This window comes from Acinonyx jubatus, chromosome A1 (genome assembly GCF_027475565.1).
Source record: "Acinonyx jubatus isolate Ajub_Pintada_27869175 chromosome A1, VMU_Ajub_asm_v1.0, whole genome shotgun sequence".
Taxonomy (NCBI): Eukaryota; Metazoa; Chordata; class Mammalia; order Carnivora; family Felidae; genus Acinonyx; species Acinonyx jubatus.
Genome location: NC_069380.1, coordinates 192,940,209 through 192,954,080, shown reverse-complemented (window position 1 = coordinate 192,954,080; position 13,872 = coordinate 192,940,209). Strand labels below are relative to the sequence as shown.

General features: G+C 46.1%; 2 protein-coding genes and 1 long non-coding RNA gene across 11 annotated transcripts in view; 1 reads left to right on the top strand and 2 right to left on the bottom strand.

The window, feature by feature from the left end:
* Nucleotides 1-5,275, bottom strand: part of SLC36A3 (solute carrier family 36 member 3) — a 26,001-nt gene extending 20,726 nt beyond the window's left edge. For 3 of the 4 annotated variants that reach the window (XM_027077482.2, XM_053199970.1, XM_053199978.1), the window contains exons 1-2: nt 4,801-4,932; nt 1,364-1,454 (exon numbers count right to left, since the gene is read on the bottom strand). In XM_027077482.2, the coding sequence (XP_026933283.1) occupies nt 1,364-1,454; nt 4,801-4,922 (213 nt within the window). In that variant the 5' untranslated portion in view covers nt 4,923-4,932. Of the gene's footprint in view, nt 1-1,363; nt 1,455-4,800; nt 4,933-5,135 lie in introns of those variants that run through there. The other variant, XM_053199968.1, reaches the window with a different exon arrangement.
* LOC128311124 (uncharacterized) overlaps nt 18-13,872 on the top strand; it is a 26,431-nt gene continuing 12,576 nt past the window's right edge. Inside the window, exon 1 of the long non-coding RNA XR_008289118.1 lies at nt 18-443. This is a non-coding gene — a long non-coding RNA (uncharacterized LOC128311124). The remainder of the gene's footprint in view (nt 444-13,872) is intronic.
* Nucleotides 5,366-13,872, bottom strand: part of SLC36A2 (solute carrier family 36 member 2) — a 31,555-nt gene continuing 23,048 nt past the window's right edge. For 3 of the 6 annotated variants that reach the window (XM_015063926.3, XM_015063925.3, XM_015063927.3), the window contains one exon: nt 9,782-11,155. In XM_015063926.3, coding sequence (XP_014919412.1) covers nt 10,884-11,155 — 272 coding nt within the window. In that variant the 3' untranslated portion in view covers nt 9,782-10,883. Of the gene's footprint in view, nt 5,524-9,393; nt 9,561-9,781; nt 11,156-13,674; nt 13,825-13,872 lie in introns of those variants that run through there. The other 3 variants (XR_008289115.1, XR_008289117.1, XM_053199995.1) reach the window with 3 other exon arrangements.

Genomic DNA, 13,872 nt, shown 5'->3' with positions numbered 1-13,872 from the left:
GAGTTGGGGGGGGGGGGCGGAGAAATAATCTAATGACTCTTGGGAGGCAAAAATCAGAGGATAAAAGAGCTAACAGCAAATACCACACGGACAAAGGCAGTTTGCCTGAGGGCCACGTGGTAATAATACTCTTCAGAAGTTCTAGAACCCTGAGGATTTCAAAGGGGGAGAGTCTCATCTCTGGGTTGGAACTGCGACAGATTGGAAGTCATATCAGAAGAAGCCAGGGTCTTGATATGCCTTCTTTTGACATGGGGACCACTAACCAGGCCTGGGAGAGAAGGAGGAATTAGCATCATCTAAAAGGAAATCGTATACTTGGCCAATTCAATAGACATGAATTGGGACTTCCTGTGTTCCTGTCTCTATAGCAGGTTTTGTGAGGAGGTTTACAAATACATCAGAAAGTTCCTGCCCTCAGAGCTTTCAGGGAAGTGAGGAAGGTAGGTATACTAAAAAATTATGTCTCATCTTTGTGAGTGCTGTAAGGATTCCAGGTGAGGTCGATAGAAGTTCTAGAAAAACACAAGGTGAAGGTGGCATTAATTTTAATAGGAAAAAGTAAAGTTTCACAGAGGGGGCAGATTTCGAAAGGCAGAACCAAGGGAGAAGGAACAGCATAAGCAAAGAGACAGAGGTGGGGTGACACAGGGTGTCAGGGGACTGGTGAAGCCTTCATCATCCTCGTCTTTCAAGCCATGTTCTCACAGCCACTATAATGGTGTGAAACAAGAGCTCAGACTCACGTATCTGCAGGGACGAGGCTACTAAGGTAAATGAGTGAAATGGGCTGGATATAGTTCTAAGGAGTGGGGAGGACTGTGGCAAAGTAGCTTGTGTGCCAGTGTGTGAGGATGGTGGGTGTTCAAGAATAGCTGCGGGGTGGGGGAGTTGTATGAAGGGGTTCAAAAGGTACAAGCCTCCAGTTAGGAGATAAACAGGTACCGGGGATGTAATGTGCAACATGATGACCATGGTTGACACAGGTGTATGGTATGCTTGCTTGAAATTTGCAAAATAGATGATATATAATATATATACACACACATGAAGAGATGATGTTAACTAAACTCATTGTAAGCATTTTTCAATATACCTATGTGTCATTATGTGGTACACCTTAAACTTATAGAGTACTCTGTGTCATTTATATCTCAATAAAACTGGGGGGACAAAAAAGAGTAATGGCCTGTCCCCTCCATTTGACTCCACTGGATTGATGCCAAGAAGCACATTTCCTATTGCAGAGAGTATCTCCAAACCCATTGATAAACAGTGCAAAGACCTTAGGGGCCTACTACCTTCCCCCACCCCCCCCCAAACAGTGGGTAAACCTAGTTTCCATCACACAGAACCCTCTTACCAATAAGCCGGCATTTTTCATGGCCAGGGGAAGCCCCAGGAGTCCTGTGCCAATGTTGCATTTCAGTAAATGGATCAAAGTTTGCATTCTCCTGTAGGGAAGAGTGGGGAGACAAGAGGGTTAGTGGGTGGGAAAGGTGATCCAAAGCTCAAGCTCCTTCCAGCATCTTCAGCACCTGCCACCCTTTGGGAGGAGGGACAAAACCCGATGAGGTGAACTCTGGAACATCTGATCCAGGGCTGATGCTAGTTTAGATGACTCAACACATACTTAACCCACAATAGGCTCTAAAGAAAAGGTTGACAATTGCTACCATTCTGGATGAGCCCCTAGTATCAGTTTATTCATTAATTCATCTAATGATTTCTTTCAGTTTATTCACTAAAATAATTAAAAAAAAATTTTTTTTAACGTTTATTTATTTTTGAGACACAGAGAGACAGAGCATGAACAGGGGAGGGGCAGAGAGAGAGGGAGACAAAGAATCTGAAGCAGGCTCCAGGCTCTGAGCCATCAGCCCAGAGCCCGACGTGGGGCTTGAACTCACGGACCGCGAGATCGTGATCTGAGTTGAAGTCAGACGCTTAACCGACTGAGCCACCCAGGCACCCCTAAAATAATTTTTATTGAGACCTACTAGGCCTTGGCATCTAGATGGACAATGAAATAATTAATGATTTTCTTAATTTATAGAGTAATTATTGGTGCCAGTTTATTAATTCATTCACTAGAAAAAAAAACATACCTTCTTCTGCTATATGGAGTATTTACTGGTTCTAGTTCATTCCTTCATCCGTTTACTCAACCAATATTCCTGTGAACTGTTCCATGCTCTGCATTGGATGCAATTTAGTAACAATTGTTATTGTGCATACAGAATGCTAACTATGTGTCTAGTAGGGTGCTGGGTACCAGGGTTCTAAATGATCTCCATGCCTGTGCTGGCAGTTTCTGCTAAGGTACCACCCATTCACTGTGGGGGGGTGGGGGGGGTGGAAGGCGGGGCTGGATCATGAGAAGAGAATCAAGAAGGAACTGAAATGAAAAGCTGAGTGCAAGAGCAATGAACTCAGAGGTAAGGAGCACTGATTTCTGAGTTCTAGCTCTGCCATTAACCTATGAAATTTGGTTACTACTTTGGAAAGACCCTTAGCTGCTTACATCTTCTGTTTCTTCATCTGCCAAAAAAGAAAGATAGAGGGAATAATTATTGCCCTGCCTACCACCCAGGGAAGTGCTAAGAATCAGAAGAGGTAATGACATGATGAATCTTGGAATCATGAAGTGCTTCTAAGATGTGAGGCATCATCACCATCACCACCACCATCATCACCACCATTCTCGTCCTCATCAGCGACACTACCACCTTTGGTCTGACGTTATGGTGCCTACCTGCTAGAAGGGCCTCCTTGAAGGGGAAGTAGAGCTGGGTGGATAGAAAACAGATAAGAAAGGGCTGGTTGAAGCAGGTGAACGTGTCCCTTCCTTGTGGAATATGGTGCCTTGAGGAGGCCTTTGGAGGTACCTCCTTGTGCAGTCTTGGAACTGTCTAGAGGCAGCCTAGCATGGTCACACAGCAAGTCCCTTAGAGACTGTGCTCATGTCTCTAGGTCTTTGTCTCAGTGGTTAGGGAGTCAGGGCCAGTTCAATACCGACCTGGGAGAGGGTTGGGACCACCCCCCTGACTTCTTGCGTCTTCATTAGCTCAGTCTATTCACCTGAGGATGGTGGGGGGGTGGGGCCCTGTTATACGTTCACTTCCAAGAGGCTATTTTTATAAACTTTATTTCTTGATAACTGCAATCATTGGAAAATGTGTCAAAGCAAAAAGCAAAACAAAACACCACTTTTTATCTTTCATCAATTACTTGATAGTAGTGTCTCCAAAAGATGTGCTCTGTCTCCCCGCTTCCTGCCCTCCATCCTTCCATCTCCCATTTCTTTCCTACGGCAGCATCTTGTCCAAGTTGAATCAGATCTCTTGGAAAAAGTGAGACCAACTTTTGGAGAAACGATGTGCCCTAGCTAACAGCATCCTAGATCAGGGACTTGGAGAATAAAATACATGTTGGGATTTTTAAAAGCATAACTTTATTTTTCCTTGAAAAATGATACATTGCCCTTATAAAAACAAAATAGTGAAATTCCACTAACTGGAAATAACCACTGTTAGTATTTTGGCTAACATTCCTCTGGGCATTTCTGTCTGTTTTGAAATGCACTCAAGTTTACACAAGGAGAGCCATTATAATACTGTATCCTATATTAATTTTATGAATAGTGTCTCCTTCACGCTTTCCACCAACATAGGCTTTCTTCATCACTTGTAATGGCTGTGTATATAGGTATCACATTTTCTTTAAATAATCTCCTATTGTTTCCAAATTGTCAATATTATCATTGGTGCTTCAATAAAATTATCATGCACACTTGTGTTATTATCTCATTCGGAAAAATTCCTAGAAGTGGTATTTATCCATCAAAGGATATACTTATTTATATCTACACTTAAAAATACCTAAGTAACACACAGTAGGAAACTCAAAAGGTAAAACAAAAACGAGAACCAAGAAACCTTACATAGTGCATATAAATCTCTCTGCCTCTCAGTTTCCCAATTCTTTTACCCCTAAGGAGCCATTGCAGCCAGTTGTGTGTGTGTGTGTGTGTGTGTGTGTGTGTGTGTGCATGTGTGTACTTCCAAAGGAAGCATATACCAAATAAGTATTTGCATGGTTTATTTTAAATTTATTTATTTAAATTCAAGTTAGTTAACATACAGTGTAGTATTAGTTTCAGGAGTAGCATTTGTATGTTTTATATAAATACGTGTTAGGATTTGACATACATTACAACATTGCTATCTGGAAAGGTCCCAGCTTAATTCTTCCTAAAAGGTCTAGAGGAAGGACATTTCCTGACATCCTTATCAACACTGGGTACGGTCACTTACAACCTCATTATGCCCAAGGTTGTTATCTGATCTGATTAGTAGATAAGAGCCTAACTGGCAATAAAGTTCTAAGAAAAAGTTCCATGTGTCTGAGTTTATAGCAGTGAAAGTAGGGACATGGGGCCAGGAGGGTTTATAGGGGAGAGGGAGGGAAAGAATAAATACTAGTGGATGTAGCAAGAGAAGAGAGCAGAGGAGACTGGAAGGGTGAGCAGCCAGCCTATGACAGAAAAGCGTTCCTAGAATCAAGCTCATGCTGGGGATGGCTCCTCTATCTGGGTTCTCGGTGACAACCGGGAAGCACGTGTAATACCCAGAGCCGCACGGATCAACCTTCTTAGTTTCTGCTTTCATGTTTCCTCCATGCGTCTCCTGTTCCATGGGGGTGCGGGTGTTAGGAAGACAGAAGTGGGCAGATGTGGCCCAGAGCTGTGAAGGCAGCCGCACTTGACCTCAGATCTAAAAGGGCAGGACAGCCACTTACGATAAGCCACTGGCTTCCTCAGCAGGATGGACGTTCTCTGCAGTGACATTGCTGTTCCTCTCCAAAAGTGACTTGGACCCATCATCCAAGGAGCTGTGGAAGTCCCTTCCAAGCAGTGACATCTTCAACAAGGTGGGATGGGGGTGGCAGCTCAGGGGAAAGGCCTGTAACAGCCTTGAACCAGCCTCCCATGGGTTTTTCTCCAGAGAAACCAGGGCTGCAGGCCCAAGACACTGGTTCCCGTTTCCTGAGGGTGCCTGACCCAGACTGACGCCCAAGTGTGCGGATCAGTGGAGCGCTGGTGGCAGGAGAAGCTGATGTTGACTGGGCCTCACCTGGCTTTGGGGGCACTTATGAGAGTCTCATCTCGGCATGACCCTCAGTGCCCTTCACGATCGGTCGGCCACACGCCAGGACTCCTCTGGGCTTCCAGTCCCTCCCAGTTCAGCCCTTAACGCTATAGGGCAAAGTGAACAGTGTGCCCGGGAGGAGGAAGGCACCATTGGACTGCAGGTGCCTGGATGTGGGGCCAGGCTCCGTGCCCGTCTACCTCTGCGAGGAGGAGGCCAGAGCTACCTCACAATGGAGGCTGCCCAGCCAATAAGGACGCAGTCCCAGGATGCAGGTGTGGCCCAACCCAGGGCGGGAGTGAAGAGTGGCTCTTCCCGGGCCTGAGTGCTACCTGCTCAGAATTCCTGTACAGGAAGGGTGTGTGGACTGCGCCTATTTGGAATGGAGTACAAAAGTAAACTTAAAAAAAATCATTTATTCAATAATATCTATCGTCTATTAAAATATATCTATTGGGCACCTAAGATATACTAGGCACTGTTCCGCCTGCTGGGAATACATTAGGGTAGAAACATACTACAGTCTCTGCCCTCATGGGACTATAGTCTAGTGAGGAGACAGATAATAAATATGTCAAGTATGTATTGTTGGTAATAAGTACTATAGAGAAAAATGATGCAGTAAAGGGGAATGGGAAGGGCTGGCTGGGGGGAGGGTTGCAATTCTTTTTTTTTAAAATAAGTTTTAAAAAATGTTTATTTATTTTGAGAGAGTGTGCATGCGTGAGTGGGGGAGAAAGAGAGGGGGGGAGAGAGAATCCCAAGCAGGTTCTGCGTTGTCAGCACAGAGCCGATATGGGGCTCAAACTGACAAATTGTGGGATCATGACCTGAGCCGAAATCAAGAGTCAGATGCTTAACCAACTGAGCCACCCAGGCACCCTGGGGGGTTGCAATTCTAGAGTGGGTGGTCAGAGAGAGCCTCACTGAGAAAGTGACACCTGGGTAAAGGGCTGAACGGGATGAGGGAGCATGCCTCATGTATGTCTTGGGTGTGAAACTTAAAGCAGAGGGAAGAGTAAGTACAAAGGTCCTGAGGCAGGAGAGGGTCTGGGTGTTTCGGGAATGGTAGGAAGGCCATGTGGCTGGCTCAGCATGCACAGAGGAGAGGGGAGATGAGTAGAGTGGGCATATGTCTGGTTTGCCCAGGACTGTGTTGGTGTGTGTTTATTGCCTGGACATAATTACCAACAGTGCCTCTTTTCTGGTTTGGATGAGAAATTACATGGTCACACCAGAGATGCACTTAACTTAAGTGGAAGTAATGGAAGGGGGTGGAATGGGACGGGCAGGAACATGTAGGCCACGGTAATGCCTTTAATTTTTACTCTGAGATGAGGAATCATGGAGGGTTTGAGAAGGGAAGTGATGTGACTTGCATTTTAACAGGATCTCTCCAGGCCATTTGTTGGGAGCAGATGGAAGGAGGGCAAGGGCCAAAGCGGGGAGATAATTAGGAGGCCACTGCAATGAGCCCGGTGCTAGTCAACAGTGTGGTTTAGACCAGGGCGGTAGCTAAGGGATGATAAGTGCCTGAAGTCTGGGTACTTTTATTTTTATTTAATTTTTTAAATGTTGATTCATGTTTGAGAGAGAGTGTGAGTGGGGGGAGAGGCAGAGAGAGAGGGAGACAGAGGATCCGAAGTGGGCTATGCGCTGACAGCAGAGAGCCCGATGTAGGGCTCGACCTCACAAGCCGTGAGATGACCTCACAAGACCTGAGCTGAAGTTGTGCTCACCCAGCTGAGCCACCCAGGCACCCCAGTCTGTGTACTTTTAAAAGGCAAAGCTTAGATGATGTGCTGATGGGTGTGAAGAAGGGGTATAGAAGGGTATAGAAGGAGGGGAAGGGTCAAGAGGACCTCACGAATTTTGACACAACGGGAAAGAAGGAGTTGGGGCATGCAAGCCTTGTTTCAAAGACGCACTTGCGGGCACGCCGTACTTGGCTTGTTCATTCGCGATGGTCTAGACAGGCTATGTATGAAGATCATGGCGGCCAGGTGCTGCCCATGGCAACTGGGTATGGCCGCAAAATCGACTCTTAGGGCTTCTCCCTTCCTCTGAATGTCAAATGACACTTCTCCCTCCTCTGATGCGCTAAAGTCTTGTTCTCGCATTGAGAATTCCCTTCCCCTACAGCATGTATTTGCTGCTTTAATACTTCTTAGAGTATGCCTACCCTGTCAGGCACTGCAAGCTAGCAAGGAGCACTTTCAAGGAGTCTGCGTTTCAGTGGAAAGTAGGGAGAGGACACGAAACCAGAAAACTAGACAGTGAGAGGTTATAACAAAAGCCATGCTCATTTTAAAGCAAGCAAAACACAACTCAAAACTACCAAAAGAAGACAGAATCACCGCCACCATCCAGGGAGGACAACTGTGAACACTTGGATGTGCTTTGTTCACGCACACGTGAGCACTTGCACACAGCTCGCCACCAACTTAATGCATAATAAAAAAAACCCTGTGATACATGTAACATCGAATTGACCCTCTTAACCATTTTTAAGTGTGCAGTTCAGTAATGCTAAATGATCCCCAGCCTTGTGCAACCAATCTCCAACCCTCTTTTCTTCTTGCAGAACGGAACGTCTGTACCCATTCAACAGCCGCCTGTTCCACCCACCAGCCCACCCCCGCCCTTCTGGGTTTTTATGAGTCTGACTACTCCCGGTACCTCATAAAACTGACACAATGCATCATTTGTCTTTTGGTGACTGGCTTGTTTCACTGGACACGTTTTTGCTCTCTTTCATTTTGACCACCACCATTTGCGCCCTCTCTTGGGCCCTACAAAGGTGTTGTGCACAACTGTGTGAGTCCTAAACCCAACTGTCACTGCATGCTTGATCACCCACAAGTCACTTCATATCTCTAAGCCTGTTTCCTTACCTGAAAATAGGGACAATGACAGTACATACCTCATAGGGTGGTTGTAAGGATTAATCGGGAGATAATCCCATGTAAAACACAGTAAGCGCTCAGTGAGGGAAGGAAGAAAGGGTTTTCTATGATTCTTGATTCAAGCACAAGCTCTGAAACTTAAAAGAATTAGTTGGGATGAGGAGAGGGTGGAGAGCCTGTGTGTGTGTGTGTGTGTGTGTGTGTGTGCAAACCAGTACCAACAAACAAACAAAAAAACCCCTTAATATCCTCACACTCAGACACAGTTCTAATACTTGGCATTTTTTAGTGTTGCTGACAATGACTAACGAGTCTCACTAGCTTACTTTGATCAGTTACATCTATGTTGCTAAATTTTTTTTTCTTTAAAAACATTTTTTTTAACATTTATTTATTTTTGAGAGACAGACAGAGACAGAGCATGAGCAGGGGAGGGGCAGAGAGGAAGACGCAGAATCTGGAAGCAGGCTCCAGGCTCTGAGCTGTCAGCACCGAGTCTGGCATGAGGCTTGAACTCACGAATCGCAAGATCATGACCTAGGCTGAAGTCGGACACTTAACCGACCGAGCCACCCAGGCGCCCCTAAATTTTGTTTTTCTTTGCAAAGTTGAGCGTTAGCCAGATTAGCCTAAGTGATAAGATTAGCCTGAGCATCTTACACTGTAGGGGCCTGTGCCTGGACAAGGAGTGTGACAGTTCTTTAACAACAGGACAATCTTAAACTTAGCAAGGTCGGTTGGGGTGATGGTGGAATATGGTGGGAGAGGCGAGCTCAGAGAGAGGAAGAACGCTTTGCCGCAGCTCTGAGCCAGTCAGTGGGAGGGCTTTGGGTCTGGTGATGAAACAGAGAAGTACAGGGTGGAAGTGATGAGCCAGCTCCCTGGCCAGGTAGGTTGTGTACCATTGCATAGGCTAAGGGTGTCCTGCCTCCCAACAGGAACTCTGCAGACAGACTATGGGATATGGGTGTGGCCTGCTGGCCCTCCTCCCACCTGAGCAAGGCTAGTGCTCATGAAGTACCTTCTTGAAGTCTAGCAGGTAGAAAGTAACACACAAAAGGAGCAGACCAGGATTTAGGAATTAGGGCAGACACTCCCCCAATATCTTCCCTAGGCCATATAGGGAGGATCACGGTTGAAAAGAAGCAAGAAAGGGCCTTTCAAACACTGTCTTGAAACGAAGACTGAAACAAGCATGGGTCATTCCCATAAATTACAGGAAGTCCAATGGGAAACTCTCTCCCTTGGGACTATAGACCTGCCTCTAATATCTACTCAGTTATTTGGGGGCACTTTCCCAGTTTTAGTAATTTTAGGGATGAAGGAGCAAACGCTACCTGGAAGGTTGAGCTGGTGTTTCAGGTTGGCTGGCTCTTGCTGTCAGCTGAGCGCAGACATGAGAAAAGGCCCAGGACTGTCAAAGAGGCAGGTCGGAGTGGAAGGAGGGAAAGGTTCAGTGTCAGGAGACCCAAGTTTTACTCAAAATCCAGTTTGATGGCACCACCTGTGGAAAGCCATACTTTGTCCTCAAGAGCAGTTAGTGTCCCTCTGCCCTTATAAGGACCCGTTATGGTATCAACTTAGGTGATTACCTATAATTCTTCCCCCCTTGTCTCCCCCCTGGTGAATAGTAAATTAGCTTTTTTGAGGGCAGGGATGCTTTCTCACTCATTGGTATATCTCCTTTAGAGTATCAGTTAACTTTTGCTGCATAAAAACTCCCACTTCTTATGGCTTAAAACCACATTTATTATTTCTCACAATTCTGTGGATCATCTGGGCAATTCTTACGACTTGGGTCAGCTTGACTGGAGCTGGATGTAGTCTAGGAGGCTTCCCTCATGTGTCAGAGGTTGGCAGGCTGGTTGATCTGAGGGATGGGCTCAACTGGGATGATTCGTTTCTGTGCAACATGGCTTCTCATCCTCCAGTAGGCTAGCTCAGGCTTCTTCCACTGGTGGATCTTCACCCCATAGCGTAGGGAGAAATGAAAGTCCTGATGCACAAGCCATCACCAAATCTCTGCTTGTGTCACATTTACTGATGTTCAACGGGCCCAAATAAGTCACAAGGGCAAGACCAGATTCAAGGAGTAGAGACATGGATTTCACCTCTTGATGGGAGGAGCTGCAAAGTCACATTGTCCAGAGGAATCTGTGGCAATTTTTGCAACCTACTATAAGAACCTTGAACTATGCTTGACACACCGTAGGGAGAATGCTTGTTGCAAGAGTTAAGAGGTAAATAATGCCAAATACTGTAATGGCATTATCCATTCCCCTACCCCATGCCATTGGCACATCAACTTCTCCATGCCATTGGCACATTGGCACATCAACGTTGGACCTCTTTGCCCTACCCATTTTGACACAGGAGCCATGCATACCTTGTTGGATTATAGGTTCTGTCCCCTAGTCTTTGCTCATTGAACAGATCTGGAAAAGGGGAAACCCTTGGTCTACCAGATCAGGGTCAGCCTTAGTCAGCTGCACGTCCTTCTGCCAGTTGCTGTCACTTGGTTTCCCCCTGGTGGCTTCTTCGTGCCTAGCACCACTCAAGGTGACGTGAATTGCCCAAAAGTTGGATGGAATCAAGAGCCTTCCATGGGAGAGCTCTCGACTTAATGGAAAGCTAGAGATGGAAAGAAAAGGAATAACAGAACCAAATTTTTAAATTACCATCTAGACCCTGTAGCCAGTGAGTCTTTGCTTGTTTCACCATGACTTGGCCCAGAAAAAGGATAAAGTGGTAAAATACAGATAGTGCATATAAAAGATATCCACATCAGTATAAGTCAGGCGCTGGTGGGTACGGGACAGTGCCATGTTCACTGAATAAAAACGGTAGAGTTGGAAAAGGTGAGAGGGCCTCCCGAGAGGATCAGCTCGTCCAGGGCCTGGTAGGTTCCTGCCACAAAGCCTGCAAAGCCCAGGATGCTGATCAGGGCATCCTTGGCGATGGTGAGGGGGCTCATGCCTTCCGAGTAGTAGGTGGTGATCTCCAGGAGGGGCGGGATGATGAGGGCCAGGGCGCTGCTGCTCACGGACCCCACCAGGGAGAGGACCAGGTCCAGGCGGGGGACGAGGATGGCCAAGGTGCCTGCAGGAGATGATATGCGATGCATGGATTTTTGGGACTTAGCCAAGTTTTTCAAGTTTGGTTTTAAAATCCTTTTGTTAAAACACAAACCAGTTGTTTCTCGCATTTAATTGCATAAGTAAAACATCGAAAGTCCTGTAATACTCTGATCATATTCACTAGAGGTTACACATTAAAAATCTGGCGTGTCTCAGGGCCCCTGGGTGGCTCAGTCACCTAAGTGTCTGACTCTTGACCTCGGCTCAGGTCATGATCTCCCGGTTTGTGGGTTCAGGCCCCACATCAGGTTCTGCAGAGCCTGCTGGGGACTTCCCTCTCACACACACAAAATAAATAAACTTAAAAAAAATTGGTGTGTTTTTAATGATTTTTCTAAAATATGCATTCATACTTATTGGGAAGAGAAATCTTCCCTCTGCCTACTTAGGCCGGGTGGGGGCGAGGGGAGGCAGAGGCTGGGGATGAACTGACAATGGATTAACCGGTCAAAAGACAGTTTATTTAGGGTTAGGGAACCTTCAGATGAGTTGGCTCCTCCCAGAACAGCCAAAGATAGGGGTCCACATGCCTGTCTCATAGGGTGAAAGGAGTGGGCAGAAAGAGCATCTATGTAAGAAAAAGTGGAAGTTATAACTGGTTCCTATCATTTATTTAAGGAACTTGTCTGTGATGATGGTTGGTCTTTTTTTCTGGTTGAAAACCTTCCAGAGAGGGGATCTATAGAGGCTGTACTTCTTCTGGGATCCTCCTTAATTCAGCAATGGACGTTTAGACAAGGGTTTATTTTTCCCTTCCCTGTGGCTGCTGTTTGTTCAAATTTAGTTTAAAATAATTTTTATGCCACCGAGGCACACTTTGAATCCTCCATTATTCAACAATGATTAAGCTCTTACTCAATAAATAATATTAAATATCAGTGCTGGGAACTGTCCCATCTGTTTGGGACGCATCAATGTACAAAAAGACAGAAATTAAACACACACACACACACACACACACACCTTGGGAGGGGGGGATGGGCTAAGTGGGTAAGGGGCACTAAGGTATCTACTCCTGAAATCATTGTTGCACTAGATGCTAACTAACTTGGAGGCAAACTTAAAAAATAAATTAAATTAAAAAAACTTTTTAGAGCTAACATTTTAATAATTAACACAACTATAAGCACCTCTTACTTGCAAACAATTAGAATGTGAAATTATTTATAGGGGAAAGGGGTCTTCAGCTGGAACAAGATTGCAGGGGCTCATTAAAAGAGTATCTTGTCCAGGTTTTACATCCATGTCAGAAAACATCTAACAGACACTAGAAGCTAAGGATTTTGAACTTATCCATTTCTTAGTAGGATATCTTACAGGTGTGGGCTTCTGCATTCCTTGTTTGACCTGTTGGCAGATTTTCACCAAGAAAGCCCAAAAGCCTCCCCCGGGCCTGCTGTGGAGGAGTGTGGTGTATCAGAACCGCAACAGGTCTGGAAGGCAGGGTTCCGGCTTCCCCTTGTGTGGCCTTGGGGAAGTCCCTAGCCTCCTTCTCAGCCTGTTGCCTCCTCTGCAGAATGGGGATAAATGCTATCTATCTTTGTAGGTAGCATGGCGCACACTGCAGACGGTGTTAAAGTTTTAAACTGGTTTATGTCCCTAGATAACAGAGTTAATTGATGTAAAGCCCTTAGAAAAGTTATCTTTATTGTTACTTCAATGTGTTTCCTCATTTGTGCTGATTGAGGCAATGCATTCAGAAGCTGGAGGCCTCAGGAACTCTTATCTTCGAGGACAAAGTCCTTGATCTCTAAGGTTCCAAATGGTAGTGTCCTGGCTTCCTGGGGTAAACTAGGGACAAATCACTTTAAAGAAAGAAAACCAGTGTCCATTGAATTGCATAGGTTGGTCTAGTACAGCAAGAAGCAAGAATCTCCCTGAGAAGGAGTCTTAGAATCACAATTAAAAGGAACCTTAGAGCGGTGCCTGGGTGGCTCAGTCAGTTAAGCGTCCCACTTCCGCTCAGGTCATGATCTCACGGTTCGTGGGTTCAAGCCCTGCATTGGGCTCTGTGCTGACAGCTCAGAGCCTGGAGCCTGCTTCGGATTCTGTGTCTCCCTCCCTCTCTGCCCCTCCCCTGCTTGTGCGCGCGCGCGCTCTCTCTCTCAAAAATAACACATTAAAGGAGACTGAGGGATAGCTGGGGAATACCACACTCCACACAGAAATCTCTGTCATCTCCTTCGCCCCTGCTAAAACACCTGCACAGATGGGGTGCCCTGGATCATGGGGCCTGGAGCATGAGGAGGGCTGCCAGGGGGTGACCGCGGCCAGCTGAAGCCCGGGGGCAAGTCCAGCTCACTGCTGCCAGTGGGAACGTGAGCCTAGGCTTGCCAAATCATTTTGTTTCCTCCCCCCCCAATGTTAGAAGTCTGGATGTATATCAGATCTCAGACATTTTAAATGTTGGCTGAAATTTATACAACACTCAGGCTCAAACAACACACCTCTGCTGTCCGATTAGACTCACTGGCCACAAACCTCTGTCTTGGAGGGTGTTGGCTCTGGACTCAGATGATGTGGGTTCAAATCCAGCACCTCCTGGCCAATTATTTACTGCTCCCTGCTTCAGTTTTCTCCTTTGTAAAGTGAAGTGTATCATAGTCCTACCTCATTAGGGTTCCTGCAGGGCTGAATAAAATACTATGAAATACGGCCTATGGGGTGCCTGGGTGGCTC